The sequence below is a fragment of the Ostrea edulis genome, chromosome 2 (assembly GCF_947568905.1).
Source record: "Ostrea edulis chromosome 2, xbOstEdul1.1, whole genome shotgun sequence".
NCBI lineage: Eukaryota > Metazoa > Mollusca > Bivalvia > Ostreida > Ostreidae > Ostrea > Ostrea edulis.
Window position 1 is genome coordinate 24283132 of NC_079165.1, and position 16372 is coordinate 24299503.

General features: G+C 35.2%; 1 protein-coding gene across 5 annotated transcripts in view; it reads left to right on the plus strand.

The window, feature by feature from the left end:
• The first annotated feature begins 212 nt into the window (after nt 1–212).
• Nucleotides 213–16372, plus strand: part of LOC125679543 (titin homolog) — a 76092-nt gene continuing 59932 nt past the window's right edge. For 2 of the 5 annotated variants that reach the window (XM_048918825.2, XM_056156461.1), the window contains exons 1-10: nt 238–353; nt 2966–3010; nt 3759–3806; nt 4529–4564; nt 8148–8186; nt 10039–10089; nt 11643–11693; nt 12049–12087; nt 12329–12376; nt 14631–14669. In XM_048918825.2, the coding sequence (XP_048774782.2) occupies nt 335–353; nt 2966–3010; nt 3759–3806; nt 4529–4564; nt 8148–8186; nt 10039–10089; nt 11643–11693; nt 12049–12087; nt 12329–12376; nt 14631–14669 (415 nt within the window). In that variant the 5' untranslated portion in view covers nt 238–334. Of the gene's footprint in view, nt 354–2965; nt 3011–3758; nt 3807–4528; nt 4565–8147; nt 8187–10038; nt 10090–11642; nt 11694–12048; nt 12088–12328; nt 12377–14630; nt 14670–16372 lie in introns of all 5 variants that reach the window. The other 3 variants (XM_056156458.1, XM_056156459.1, XM_056156460.1) reach the window with 3 other exon arrangements.

A 16372-nucleotide genomic window follows, 5' to 3' on the forward strand; every position in this document is an offset into this window, starting at 1 on the left:
ATCTCTCTATAAAATATTTATTTAGAGACTGTGACATAGTGACAAGATATAAGAAAGTTGCCGTTGATAAAGAGTTGCATGCCTGTGAACTTTTAAATATTATTTTCAATGCATAGATTTTTGATAACTTTCTATGTGTCCGCTCAATTTAGAGCAAAAGAAAAAGACACGAAATCACTTGGGAAGAGCAATTTCTGGTACGAAACAACGCGGGGCGAATTAGTAATAAGTCGAAACCACTTGCACTACACCAAAAGGTGGCGCTGTCTTATGGAAAGGGGGTTTTAAATTTTCACTTTAAGCAATCACAAGAATATTATCACGACTACGAAAAATGAAGAGAAAAAGAGAGGGTAAGTAAAATAACGAGGCACGGTAAGTTACTGAGTAATGCAGTACCTGTTGTTGGTGCCGACAAGACTGCCATGTGTTTATTGTTTCGTTTCATGTCAATAACCACGTGCCTTGAGTACGGCGAATTTTGATGTTTTGACCAGATTAACACCAAGCCAAGCAACATTGAAATACTTGTACTTACAACAGATTCGTGCTTAAGTAGATAAACTGAGATAGTAGTCTACAATAGCACAGTGTTGTAGTGCCAATTTGGCAGGAAGTTTCTCTCCGACTCGTATATTGCAAGTTTTATAGATAATCCGAGATTCCTCTGACTTTATATTGTGGCATGCACGTGTCAGAAGATAAAAGCAGGGGAAAGAGTCTGAGGAATCTCTGATTAGTGTATAGAGTCTTCCATCAAAGTTGAAGACTAAACGATATAGGCCCCATCTGGTCCTAGTAGCCAGGTAGCTGGAAATATATTTTGTCCAAGAAGTCTCTGCCACAAAATCCTAATTAACTGATATAAACACATTTGAACAGATTTTAATGTATATAAATGTGTTTAGTTTACTAAAGGCTTGGAAACAAGTTATCACAACTTACGAGTTCCTTTCCAATAAACTCATGAAACCTTGATTTCTGTGGAAACGAGGGGGTTATTTAAATTCAGTCTTTCCTATCCCCCTCGTTTCTGTCCAAGTCTTCAAGTATGTGGGAAATCAGTCATGTTTCGGTTTGAATTTATTTCAGCTTACATTTGAAGTGATTTGTACGAAGACTTGCATCAATCAATTTGTCTGCAATATTTTTTTTTTGTATTTCCCGCCGATATATATTGCATTCTGGGATTCCTGGATGTAAATGATGTAGTACACAGAATCCAGAGGAGATGAAGCTTAGTAGAAATTTACGTGTTATTATGGGGTGTTCTTTACATTTTTTGAGGTGAAATTTTCATTGACAAATTAACAATTTTCCCACTTTTCCAAAGACTTTGAAAACTTTTCCTGGATTAAAAAAGGTTTTGGATATAGCAAACATTTGTTTTTGTCTTGGTGCACCAGCGAAAATCTGTGAAAGGGGTTGAGATAAAATAACGTAAACAAAATAACCTGATTGAGTTGTTAAAGCCCTTTTCACACATTAAAGTAAAAAAAAAAAAATCCGTTTTTGGCTAGGAGCAACCCCCCCCCCACTTTTTCTACCTTTCTGAATGAAGAATCATGTCTGATAATATGCTTCAAATGTAAATTCAATGTTACTCTTGTACCGCACCTTTATTTTGCAAGAAAACCCCATGGTACCTATATAATATGATCATGATGATAAGAAGTCGTATAAAGATACCACATTATATATGTTAGGAATATAAACCTATAATTCTTCATGTAGTAGGCACATTGATTTTGACTACGGAAAACTCTGTTTACCTGATCAGGATATAGTGCTCACGGCGGGTGTGACCGGTTGACGGGATGCTTACTCCTCCTAGGCATCTGATCCCATCTCTGGTGTGTCCAGGGGTCCGTGTTTGCCCAACTATCTATTTTGTATTGCTTAAATAGGAGTTATGAGATTGATCACTGTTCATTATCTTCACCTTTCATGTATACATAGCATTGTCATGTAGTTTAAAGATATTTGTTCATGCCGGACATGATTCCTGAGGTCAAAGTTGAACTACATTCAAGTACAATGGGTTCAATAAGCCTTTTTGATATTATGTATGCAGGTAGCCAGGGTTTTATCCAGCATTTAGATGTTACTACCCATTATATATTTAAGGGGAATTTTTGAGAATGCAGTCATGATCTTCCAGATTATTACAGCCATATAGAGTGATTGATTACTCATTTTATCTATATTGTAAGAGTCTGACAATTACAGAAAATGACTTATAATATATAAAAATGTTGAAAATTCTCATACAATTTTGTGAAGTTTCTACAAATGAAGGGGATTTTTTATTTGTGGAAGGGGAAATATCCTTTTGTTGCCAAATGGGAAAGGTACCTTTTACCGGTAGTAAAAACAACCTAGATAAATCCCTGGTAGCTGTTTACATAAATGTTCAAATGATATACAAGCAACCTCATGAAGCCTTACACTAGATATTAAATAACTTTGACAGTGCATTTGAAGTGTGGGCCAAAATGAAAAGCAGAAGGATTTTGCTGTGAAACAGTGATCTTGTGAACCTGATATTGTGGAACTGTATATATATACTATGTAGATATATAGGTGAAACTGTGACAATGCATTATTTTGCAGTAAAACTGTTATCTTGTGATCCTGATATTGTAAAACCAATGTTTAATATAATTTATCATTTTAATAAACATGAAAAAGAAAATGTAATGGCTTGTAGATTTTATTGTATTCAATTAATGCACCATGCACTAATGTGTTATCAAAGCATTAGACAGGTACACTATATATGTAAGAATAAGATGCTAAATATGCAATATGTGACGCGTTCAAGTCGACACGCAAGGTTGCGACACAAAATTCTGGTCCAGTGTGAGCCCTGTATTTGTCTTTAGACTCTGTGATGTTCAGTAGAGCCATGTATTAGTACATTAACCTGTTTGTTTTTCATTTACAATATTGTTTTCCTTTATAGATAAAGAAAGAGGTGAAAAGGAATCAAAAAAGCAGAAAAAGTCAGGTGTGTATAGTTTGAGTTTTCAATCTCCCCCTCCTCCCATTTGTCTTCTGGGTGAAAATGAAAATTCTGAAACCCTGTTGCACTTGTATAGGACACTACATAAATTGTAAGAGGAGTTCTGGGAACCAGGAGTTTTTTTTTTTTCGGAAACCTTATTGCACATCTATAGGGCACTACCAATTAATTTCGAAAAGACGATCTGTCTATTACCTAAATTAATAAAAACGTATTAAGAGTTCCGGGGACCAGAGTTTTTTGGGGTTTTTTTTTTATTATTTTAGAAAAAACATTGTTATTTGGCACCTAGGTAAAAAGGAAATTTCTGTAACTTTATTTCACATCTACAGGATACTACCTATCATACTCCAACAGATATGTCAGGCTAGTCCAGTAAAAATATAGCTTTGGTCTCTTTTAAAATTAAGGATCGAATTGTATCAAATGTCCTGTAAACGATGAGTTCATAGGGGAGTGAGTAATGTCAAGGATCAATGCGGAGGATTTTTATCCAGGGCGATCTGAAGAGAAAATAAAACATGCTTAATTTTTTCCCCGGATTAGCTTGATCCGTCTTGATCAGATAAATGGGGTACTGAAATCTGTAGTCAAAATCTGTGTAAAGAATGGCCTAACAATTGGTATGAAACATGTCAGACAGCATTTGACAATATAAATTGTTATAAGTCAAGTGCAATAGAGAATGGTAACAGACCAATCATTGAACGTTTTTCATTTGTCTTCTGTACAGAGAGGGGAGATCATGTATCAGCACCGGAGGGTCGTGATGCCAGCCCAGGTGAGTACATGTGCATGATGAGTTCAACATTTATTATTTCATTACTGCTTTTTTAAATTAATGACCATATATGCAGAATTTTTAGTGAGGCATTATTAGTGAGGGTGATGAGGTCGCTAAAAATGGAAATCACTAACAATTTATTCCAAATCAGAGCTCGATCGGGCTTCGACACTCGTCAGAAGTTGGACTCACTATTTGGGCAACCTAGATACTAATCACAGGTTGCCCAAATGGGTTTCAGTGTGTCCAGTTATGTATTATTACAGAAATTTATTGCATTTGTATTTCAGATTCAAACAGAATCTCAATAACTCTCTCCCTGCACATGTAGTTTTCACTCTCATCTATCTCCATATAATCATTCTCAATGGATTTTGTTTCTTCTCATTAGTATTCATTTTTAGATATACAAATTTTACTGACAATTCAGTGAATTCACACTTGTCACCAGGTTGCCATTTGGGTGAACTGGGTCAACAAACAAGTTGTCAAAAATCATTTCAGGATGGAGTGTGAATGTCGAAACTCTGATAGGCACCTTTCCTGGAATTATAAAGTTGCTAAAATTAGCTCTCACTAAGTATATCATTTTCATGGAAAAATCACCAAATTTATGTCTCGCTAAAAATTCCACTGATACGATATTTTATCGGGTTAACTTGAGTTAAAATTTCTGAATTGATTTAGTATTTATTTCATATACTTATTGTTCTTTTCAGAGAAGAAAACAAAACTAAAGAAAAAGAGAGATAAAGGTATCGGTGCTCTGTGTAAAATCATTAAACATCTCTCCACACTGTCATTTATATCATTGTAGAGGAGTGTGTTCTATGTAAAACACACAAATTGATTACTGTATGTTCCTTGATATAAGCAAGGAATTCAGTATTGTGTAATTTAGGGCTGTTCCATTAAAACATATGAGGTACCCGGGGACGGCAATTAAAAAAAAATCTATGGGTGCTTGTCATTGGTAGAAAATTGCATATATGGTGGGTACCTACTGCCAGAAAACTGCATCTGTGGGTGGTTGTTTTGATAAAATCTTTATTTTTTACCGAAACTGAGAGGAATGCAACAAGAGAAGGGAAGGGTTGAAAGTAGAATGTGAAACAAACGCCGTTTTCTGTCTTCATTTTATCTCGGTCGATGAGTTTCCGCGATCCGGTTATCGTTTCCAGTTTGACTCTAAAATTATAGCGACCGGAAATTAGGATTATCTCCCTTGTCCAAAATGGAAAACGAAACGTGCTCGTGGTCCATTGAAACGGTTTTTGATTTTTTTTCTAGCTGCAATAATGTAGCCCTATCCAATTTTTTTTGTTCTGACGTTTTCGGGATGAGGCTACAATTCCATAGGATCTCCGTAATGGTGCAAAATAATTTTATGAATAACCCGATAATAAACTCTGTGTCTTAGTTCCAAATGTTGTTTACACCAAAAAGGAGTACCAACTTTGTGCTCGGGCATGTCTAATAAAGGTGTTTTTCATTAAATATATTGTACAGCATGCAAAATTCTTCGTCTGCTCCGCCATGCTTGTTATCGTGAAATCTTGTAGGTGGATCTAATGAAAAAGCTAAACATTGACAATCGGCGCGAAAATGTAGTTACTTGAGCCAAAGAACACTTCGACAAAGAAAGGAAAATCATATTGTTGCAGAAAGAATTTACACTCTGCTGTTCGGTTTTTAACTTGATATTAAATTCAAACCTTTTCAATACCGACGAAATAGCTTTCGCCTCCATACTTGTCCATTAATGTAAATACTACTTTATATGACATATGCAAATGACTTGACAATCGGAAGTTGAAACTTCAGTACATCAAACATGGCGCACAAATATGAATCGAGAAATTGGAATTTATCGAAATTGTTGAAAACGGTAGAATAGAGCCTCACAAATCTTAAGTTGCAGATTGTAAATTTATATATTGACTAAGAAACATAGAATATCATTTTATCTATGTAAAGAGACTCATTTTCTTGTTTTTTAATACTCAAAATACTAGTCAATTTTAAAACTTTTAATAGTTGTTTTTGAACATTTACAATACTAGACTTTTTATGAACAGGTAGACTTATAAAATTAATTTAGTTCATCATGTTTAAGAAAGACAGTCTTGATAAAATAAATTGATGGTTCTATGATCAAGATTCATTGATGGCCAGTTATTTGAATGGTGATGTAACACCCAAGATACTCTTCTCTTTACTATCATGCTTGGGAACATCTGAAAATAGACCTCTATTCAGGGGTTATAAATAGTCATTCATACATATTGAATTTAAAGAAAAAGTGTATTTCAAATTTATTTCACTTCTATGGGTGGTGCCGCACTATCTAAAATTGCTTCTGTGAGTGGTCCCTCATTACATTTTTATGCTTCTATGGATGGTTACCCAAATTTTAAAGTGCCTTCCCCGGGTACCTCATATGTTTTAATGGAACAGCCCTTAGTAAGAAACGCCTCTCATGAAGTAGAACTCATTTTTATACGTCTGTCTTTAGACAGGACGTATTATGGTATAGGGATGTCTGTCCTTTCAGAGTTTTCTATTTTTATTTCTGCCACATACATGCATTAAGTTGAAACTTGCTATGTAGCTTCTTATTGGGTTACTCTAGATCATATTGCAGTTTTGATCCATATTGACTTTTCTTGCAGGAGTTTTGCCCCTTTTATTTAAAAATTAGTATTATGTGGAGGGTAGTATAATTTTTCTGTATAAATCCTCAAAAAAAGAATTTAAGTCAGAACTTTTTTATTTTTACAGAGTGTTTGTATGGATATTGAAGATGTGCATGTGGCAAGGATTTTGATTTTTTTTAATGTTTGAGAAAATTACATGTTGAACGTAGTCAGTTTTTATGAGTCATTTTATGATATGAAGTTCTTAAGATAAGGAATCTACAGATGTGATGGTTTTATCCACTATAGCCAGTAGTCATGTGATGGTTTTATCCACTATATCCAGGAGTCATGTGATGGTTTTATCCACTATATCCAGGAGTCATGTGGTGGTTTTATCCACTATATCCAGGAGTCATGTGATGGTTTTATCCACTATAGCCAGTAGTCATGTGGTGGTTTTATCCACTATAGCCAGTAGTCATGTGATGGTTTTATCCACTATATCCAGTAGTCATGTGATTGTTTTATCCACTATATTCAGTAGTCATGTGATGGTTTTATCCAGTATATCCAGGAGGCATGTGGTGGTTTTATCCACTATATCCAGTAGTCATGTGATGGTTTTATCCATTATATCCAGTAGTCATGTGATGGTTTTATCCACTATAGCCAGTAGTCATGTGATGGTTTTATCCACTATATCCAGGAGTCATGTGATGGTTTTATCCACTATAGTTAGTAGTCATGTGATGGTTTTATCCACTATAGCCAGTAGTCATGTGATGGTTTTATCCACTATATCCAGTAGTCATGTGGTGGTTTTATCCACTATATCCAGTAGTCATGTGATGGTTTTATCCACCATAGCCAGTAGTCATGTGGTGGTTTTATCCACTATAGCCAGTAGTCATGTGGTGGTTTTATCCATTATAGCCAGTAGTCATGTGGTTGTTTTTTAGATGAATTTATTTTCATTTTTTGAAAAAAAATCCAGATTATTTGAATCAAATATATGATAGTGTTTATCAAATTAATAAATTACGTCGTAAACAGTCATTTTTTGGTGTTGACATATGTGGGGGAATGTCTCTCTATTCAAATACGACTTCTTGTCCTCAAGAAAAGATGTCCCAAGAGAAAAAAAGTAAAAGGTTGGGAAGAAACAAAGCAGGGCTTATGAAATAGAGATTTAAAAAAAAAACAGTTGAGGTCATTTTATTCTAAATGGACTAGAGAATTTCCGTGCCGGGGAGAATTTAAAGAAACAGAAAATGTGCTTGAAAATAAAAGCATTAAATTGAATGACGAGACTAAAGCTCTTTTTTGAGACAATTAAATACATGTTAGTTTATGCAAACTTAATGTTTGTCATTTCAATTAAGTACATTTAAATATGGAGAAACTATCAGTTTCTGGAAAGTGGGTCAGGGCTTGTGGATGTAATGTCAGGTCTAGCAAAAATCAAATTGAAGTAGCCCGACTGGTCTAGTGCTAAATTAGTAAATGTCAAACCCTGCACAAGACAATAAACCTGGTGCATGTTTGTGGGATCAAAAGAGAAATTTAAAAAAAATGAAAGTTTAAAATGTTGCCAATTTGTTATCAGGCTTATCGTTCAGAAATTGAATTCTATGTGAATGATGCACAGCTAAAGAGGTTGCTGATGTCTTTTGAAAAAACATATTTTTCTCTCTTTCAGAAACATCACAGGAAAAAGACAAAGGTTCCTCATCTCCCAGTAAGTTTAATAATATTTACTTTTCTAGTGTTTTTGCCCTGTATATATATCTTTATTAATGGAAATGTCAGCCGTTTCCTCATGAAAGTGATGCAAACATGAACATAAGGGTAATATGAACTTAGTTGATGAACATAGTATATATGTGTTCTAACAGTAAAAGATGGGATTTCAGACAAAAATGCAAGTAGAATGTAAACATGAAAAATTAATTTCATTATGAAAATACATTAGGATATGAACCAGTGAGGGGCAGAATTCAAACACATTATTAGAAAAATAACACATGTAAGGCCAAAAGAAATTAATCAATAGTTTCTCAGGCCCCGTTGAAAGGGTACCGCATCAAATTTTTTTCCAATTTATATTTGTTTATTAATGTAAATGAGGTGACTCTTCTGTTAAAGCTGTATGACCCGATTTTCATGTATTATTTTTGTACATAATTACTTTAAAGCAGATTAATTACTTTATAAAATGAGACTTGAAGCGAGAGGTGTCCGAAATCTAGTTAGGTACCTTGTGGTGTTATTAAGGAGGGGGGACTCATGTATGAATCAAGTGCATGTAAAAGAAAAATATTAATACCTTCCTGCTTCATTTTTGGCCCGAGAAACTATTCATTCTTTTTGGCGCAAGTTTTTTTGGGATCAAAATGTGACCTTTGTTCCTGTCCTTCATAAAATACCGTCTGGTACTTCTTCTTTCGTTAAGAAATCAAACAGGTTATTTTCAGTTAACTTGTTAACATAATTTTGTCAACCCCTCTCACTTCACTCCATGTGCACCACAAATCAAGTTAGAATTTCATCTCAGTCTTTGATTGTTATGTCCCTGAGATCGAAGATCGGGGGATGGCATATTGTTTTTGTCCTCTCTGTCATTCTTTCTGAAACTTTAACCTTGCTAATAACTTTTGAACAGTAAATGCTAGAGCTTTGATATTTTACATGAGTATTCCTTATGACGAGATCTCTCTGTGGGTACCAACATTTTTGACCCTGTAACCATGACCTGGTAGTTTGACCTACTTTTACAAATTTGACATGGGTCATAACTTCTAATTGTGAATATTAGAGTTTTCATATTGCACATAAGCATTTCATGTGACAAGATCTTTCTACTGGTACCAGTTTAAGATATTTGTCCTTGTGACGTTGGCCATCTTTGGAATTGGCCATTATTGGGGGCATTTGTGTTTTACAAACACATCTTGTTCACTAAGTTATGGCCCTTGAACTTAGAAATATAGCATGAATTATCAGTTTTCCAGAATTTTTTGTTGTGCTTGCAGATATTCATTTGATATTCGGTACGTTACTTTGCCATTACAAGTTATAGATCTATTGAGTATGCAATTTGTCTCGGTCCATTAATTTTTCACTAAGTTATGTCCCTTGGACTTCGAAATCCCAGAATTCAATACATATCGGTGGGAAATACAAAATAACAGATTTCAGACAAAATCGATGACCAATGAAGATCGAGAGAAGAAAAATTATAATGCTGTTGTTTTTTTTTTAAAGTATAAATGTTTGTGTAAAATAACTGATTTACATTATTTTTCAAAGAATCTGTTTGCATTTTGCCCTTGACTGATTTGCAGCCTGTTACACTTGCATACTCTTTATTATGAAGTGCTAGTCGTACAATATTGATCTCTGTTTTTGCTTTGTTTTGTCGTCTGTCTCTTCATTGTATACGATTATATTTGTTTTGTTGTCTGTCTCCTTCATTGTATATGATTATATATGTTTTGTCGTGTGTCTTCTTCATTGTATACGCTAATAAATATGTTTTGTCGTCTGTCGCCTTCATTCCATACGATTATATTTGATTTCCTGTTCTTTAGCACAGGAATTTGTAGTTACACCGAAAAAGAAAAAGCAGAAGATAAATTCAGGTAGGTTGAAATATAAACATATATATGTATGTGTACCTAAGGAATCAGTCTTTGCGAAAGTCACAGGACCTTAATTTTTTTTCTTGTTAATTTCGGGTCAGGTCAGTAGAAAAAATCCGGATACAGGACTGCAAGAGTGTCCGATAAAAAAGATAAGCACCAGTTGCCATTTTTTACCTTCTCACTGCTTTTAAAAACAAAATTTGAGCTTAAAAGAATGTGAAACCTCAAAAAATTGCATGAATTATAAAATGTTCCTCTATGATAATCGATAAAGAGTTAAATGCTAGATGCTAATCTGTGTCATTATTTACGGTGTTGATTTCACCCCAGCTTTGGCAGAAATGTTACATAAACTGCAGTGATCTGGTGGACCATATTCTTTTGGTATCTGAGTGATCAAAATGCTAAATTCCAATACAGTGGTGATTTGAATCTTGGTTGGATAAAAATCCGTATGTTCTGCACAGCACAGGACGCCATTATTTTCCTTCCATGCAGTAAACCACATCATTGTTTTAATTTATTTCATAAATTTTTTAATTTGTCACTTGATATTCCATAAATCTAATTCTAATGGAAAGAGTTCAGTCAGGTAAAATATTGCTGCGTCTGGCAAAATTTGTATTTTCACCAGACCGTTTGTCCTGTAAAAATTATAGACTTTCGCGTGGACTGGAATCATTGTTCTGTTTGTGGGGTCTGTGAAATGATTTTAAAATTCTGTTAACAAAAAGCCACATTCAATATATACGTGTCTACAAACATGCAATTCTAAAAACCGAAATTTCAATATCTTAGTGGTGACAATGACAAGGTGCATTTATTGGTATACAATTTGGAGTCGTTAAATTTGTAGGGGTTAATGTTCGTGGGTAAGCAAAATTTTGCTGGTTTGTGGGGACGTAATTTCGTGGGTAAGTAATACGATGTCGCTATTGAGAGATAGCTACTTGGTTTAAAAGAAATGTTCGAGGACACGTAAATTCGTGGGTAAGAGTGACTCACGAAATCCACGAACATCAATCCCCCACGAACAATGACGATTCCACAGTAAGTCTTGCAAGTCAGTGTCCAAGATAAAAAGAGGGTGAACCACTTCCCCCTTCTGTTGGATTCCAATAAAACAGCCTTGAAACTTGGTGATGTGTTATGCCGTCAGTAGAGAAGGAATCTTTTCTGTTAACTGCGATGCTTCACTCTGCCGGGAAACTTTGAATGAAGTGTGTTAGCGGTTCATGAAAAGTACGACGGTGTGAGGTGTTGCAGTTCAGACACTGCCTCGTGTGTTTTCAAATAGGATATTTTTTTATATTGACATTCTGGTTTCATTTTTGTTGGAATTCCCAGATGTTAAAATAGATTGGCCATTATATTTATCAAGATTTGTATGTGCATTGTTCAAAACCTGCACTGCATGGGTATCATTAAGTAAAGATATCAAAGGCAAAGGCATTGGAAATACAAATATTGTTCAATCAATGAAAATTAGTATGAGGGAAAATAAATAGATATGGCTGGTAGTTACATGATGTGCTCCTGCTCTTTCACAGAGAAATCTGGAGGTACACTTAAGAAGAAGAAAAAGCAGAAGATAACCTCAGGTAGGTTGGAGTATATGCATGTATGTGTACACAATAGGATCTGATGATATTATATAAATATTGCATTTAGTTGAAGGTAACATTGAAAATTTTCACCCCGAGAAAACCATTGTCAACCGAGGCGTAGGCGGGATATATTAATTGTAGAGTGGTAGGGAGTGGATATCATATTAATTGTAAAGTGGTGCGGGGGGTGGAGTGGAGTGGATATATTGTAGAGTGGTAGAGTAAGGGGGGGTGTTACTGCTACACAAATACATATTGAAATCAAATGAGAAACAAAACAGAGGAAAACATCATATTTTGCCAATAATCAGAAAAATTTAAATGCAGTGTGTTGTTTTTGTTTTTCCAGAAACATCACGGGAAGATGAAGGTTCCTCCTCCTCTCCTAGTAAGAGTTTACATGCAGAGTTTAGTTGTGATTTCTAGACTGAACCATCAAATTTTAGCAATTATGACATTTTGTTTATTCAAGATCCAGTTTGAAAAGAGGTTTAATAAATTTCTGTTAAAACAGTAATGCCCACAGCCAGGTATTGAATTGTCTGTAAATATATGGCCAGGAATCATGTGTTTTATCTAGGATTACCTTCATTGTAAAATGCTTTATCTGATTTCTTGTTCTTTCACAGAGAAATCTCAAAGTACACCTAAGAAGAAAAAGCAGAAGATGGATTCTGGTAAGTTGGAGTGTGCATGTGTGTGTTTAGGTACGCATCTGTGTGTTTGGGCACGCATGTGTGTGTTTGGGTAGGCATGTGTGTGTTAAAGGACATATCTCATGTTTTCAAAGTATACAATATTACATGCATTTTGTCTTCTTTATGCTTATAGTAATTAATTCTAATAGTTCGTTCGCCAAAATTTTGCGATAATTAACCACAATACAGACTTAAATCTAAGCCCCGATTTCAAAAAGTCAAGTTAATTAGGTAGGTAGTCACGTGGTACAGTGACGTCACATGCGCCCTTCGGATTGTGAAAGTACTGCGAGATATTATTAAAAACTCAACTTTTAGGGGCCTAATTAATTTACCATGGGCAACATTTAAATCGATGTTGATAAATTGTCCGAGTTTTATATGTGTTCGCCACCAGTGCACACATATAACGATGTAAATACCCAAATATAGCGAGTAAAGCGTGTATGAAATCGGCAAAATTGTGAGTAAATATGGTTTATAATATGGGTCGCTGTCTACAAACTGTTTGGGGATGTTATTCCTTTATACATCTGTAATTGGCGCTGTTTTTCTAAAATAAACAGTGCAATCATTATTTATTTTTGGATTAGACAAATTATGATACGTTAAATTGTTGACAACTATGCCCTATGCCAAGCTATTGTCACGCGTGCATTTCGGAAAGAAAGAAAAAGACAACACACACACAAATCAATAACAATATTCAGATTTAAAGTGGTAATCACATTATTTTATTTTGATAAAGCAATCTTATTACTATTTTTGAATTGTGATCTGCACGTCTTTCGGAAGTACGAAGTGGGAGCACGGCGTTATAGCCTACTGACGCACTCAAGATGCTACGAGTTCAATAAAGAAATAATTTTATAATTCAATTTAAAGTTAGGAAATACAATATTCTATTATTTGTATAATTTAAAGTTCAATTATTTTGTATCTTTATTTTTTGTTGTTGTAAATCTACCAGTTGGTAGAAGTTACATTGTATCGTCGATATATGTTGTTACAAGGTGAAGGTCAGTTGACCCGAGTGTGTATTGAATTTGAAGAGCAAAACAGAATGTATGCTATAGGCCTACCAGTGTTTATAGATTCGATATATCCATTTTCTCGCAGTTTATCAGGATCTCTGTCCAAGTGATGTTTGAAAAGGTGACTGGGTGTGTTTTTTAAGGTAAAGTTCTTGCTCCAACAAAAAAATTATCCACGTCTTTTTTCTTGTACCTTCCTTCGAAAAATTGAAAAATACTCAGTCTTAATCCTTTCTACCAACAACTAGTACACCCGAGCACGGCACAAAACATCTTAATGCATTATTATTTACAAGCCGTTAACGTGACAATTGGTTTTTTGTCGATTAAATCTAATCTGTTTATGAAATGGCTAATAGATGTTTTCAAACCCGAGGGCGCATATGACGTCACACAAAATGGCGCGTAAACTAGCGAAAGAAAATATGCATATCGCAAGATTTGAATTTCATCGCTTTCAAACTCGAAAACTACGCAAAATATTTCATTTAAAACACATTTAAAGTAGTTTTAGGCATAAAAAGAGTTAATTTTGCTGAAAAAATGAAAAAGTTTAGAAACATGCGTTGTGTTCTTTAAGGTACACATGTGTGTGTTTGGGTAGGCATCTGTGTGTTTAGGTAGGCATGTGTGTTTGGGCATTCATGTGTGTGTTTAGGTACGCATGTGTGTGTTTGGGCAGGCAAATGTGTTTGGGCACGCATGTGCGTGTTTAGGTAGGCATGTGTGTGTTTAGGTAGGCATGTGTGTATTTGGGCAGGCATATGTGTGTTTGGGCACGCATGTGCATGTTTAGGTAGGCATGTGTGTGTTTAGGTAGGCATGTGTGTATTTTGGCAGGCATGTGTGTGTTTGGGCACACATGTGCATGTTTAGGTAGGCATGTGTGTGTTTGGGCAGGCATATGTGTGTTTAGGCATGCACATGCGTGTTTAGGTAGGCATGTGTGTGTTTAGGTAGGCATGTGTGTGTTTGGGCATGCATGCGTGTTTGTGTGCAGTTGAATCTGATGACATGAAGAGTTATCACAAAGAAGGCTGATGGTGTTTTGATAAATTTAGCGTTGTTCATTATCGTGTACATAATAGGTTTAAATAAACAATTTGAAATGTAATATTATTTATCAAGGAGTAATGAAAGTAGATGTACATATGAAAAGATTGTTGATATCGTAAACCCATTTTTCCTGATCCTTTCAGAAACATCGGAGGAAGAAGAGGAAGATGCACCCTCTCCCAGTAAGTTTATTTCTAGATGTTCATCTGAATTGGTTAAAAAGTTTCATTCAGTTTGGTATGTGGCCAGAAGATTCATAGTATCTTCTCAAGAACTACTGGGTTAGAAAAGTTTGCATTTACGTGAAAGCTTCCTGTCATAGTGCAGATTCAAGTTTGTTAAAATCACAGTCCCTGGGAGTAGGATGGGGCCACAATAGGGGATCAAAGTTTAACATTCAAATATATAAGGAAATTTTTTTAAAATCTTCTTCTCAAGAACCACTTTGCCAGAAAAGTTTACATTTACATGAAAGCTTCCTGTCATAGTGCCGATTCAAGTTTGTTATATCACGACCCTTGGGGTTAGGGTGGGGCCACAATAAGGGATCAAAGTTTTACATACAAATATATATAGGGAAAATCATTAAAAATGTTCTTTAGAATCACTGGACCAGAAAAGTTTACATTTACATGAAAGCTTCCTGTCATAATGCAGATTCAAGTTTGTGAAACTCATGGCATCCGGGGGTAGGTTGGGGCCACAATAGGGATAAAAATTGACATGTGAATATATATAGGGAAAATCTTTTAATATGGGCCAAGGTGACTCACGTGAGCGCTGTGGCCCATAGGCCTCTTGTTTTTTCATTATGAGTACAGGTATTGCCCTGAAATTTTATCACAACCTCCCTCTCAGAAAAATATATTTAATCAGTTAACATTTCAACTTGATGGATGCTTCGTGACTTACTTTTGGACAAAAAGTAGATCAAATAGTTTTCTGGACCTTTTCTCATCATGGATACAGATATTAAAATGCACAGGTCTAACGGGCGGATGTAGAATAGTTTGTACTTTTTGCTAAAAGCTCAAATGAGCTTTTCTGATCACCCGTAGTCCGGCGTCCATCCGTTTGTCTGTAAACTTTTAACATTTTTTACTTCTTCTCAAAAACCACTGGGCCAATTTCAACCAAAGTTGGCACAAGGCATCATTAGGTAAAGGGAATTCTATATTGTTAAAATAAAGCTCCAGACCACCATCCAAGGGGAGATAATCAAGAAAAGGTAAAAATAGAGTAGGGTCATTAAAAAATCTTCTCAAGAACCACTGGGCCAGAAAAGATGAAATTTATAGATAAGCTTTATTTGGTAGTGCAGATTCTAAATTGTTAAAATCCCGGACCCCGGGGGTTGGATGGGGCCACAATAGGGGATCAAAGTTTTGCATACAAATATATAGGAAAAATCTTCTTCTCAAGAACCACTGAGCCAGAAAAGCTAAGATTTATATGAATGCTTCCTGATATAGTGCAGAATCAAGTTTGTGAAAATGATGGCCCCCGGGGGTCGGATGGGGCCACAATAGGGGATCAAAGTTTTACATGCAAATATATAAGGAAAATCTTTAAAAATCTTCTTCTCAAGAACCACTGAGCCAGAAAAGCTGAGATTTACATGAAAGCTTTCTGAAATAGTGCAGATTCAAGTTTACTCAAACCATGGCCCCCTGGGGTAGGTTGGGGCCATAATAGATACTACGGTTTTACATGCAAATATATATGGAAAGTCTTCTGATATGGACCAAGGTGACTCAGGTGAGCAATGTGGCCCATGGACCTCTTGTTATATTCCAGCAACGTCACTGGGAGATGAATGTACATGCTCTCCCAGTAAGAACTTTATGTGCAGAGTTTAGTTGTGATTTCTTGACAAAAGCATCAA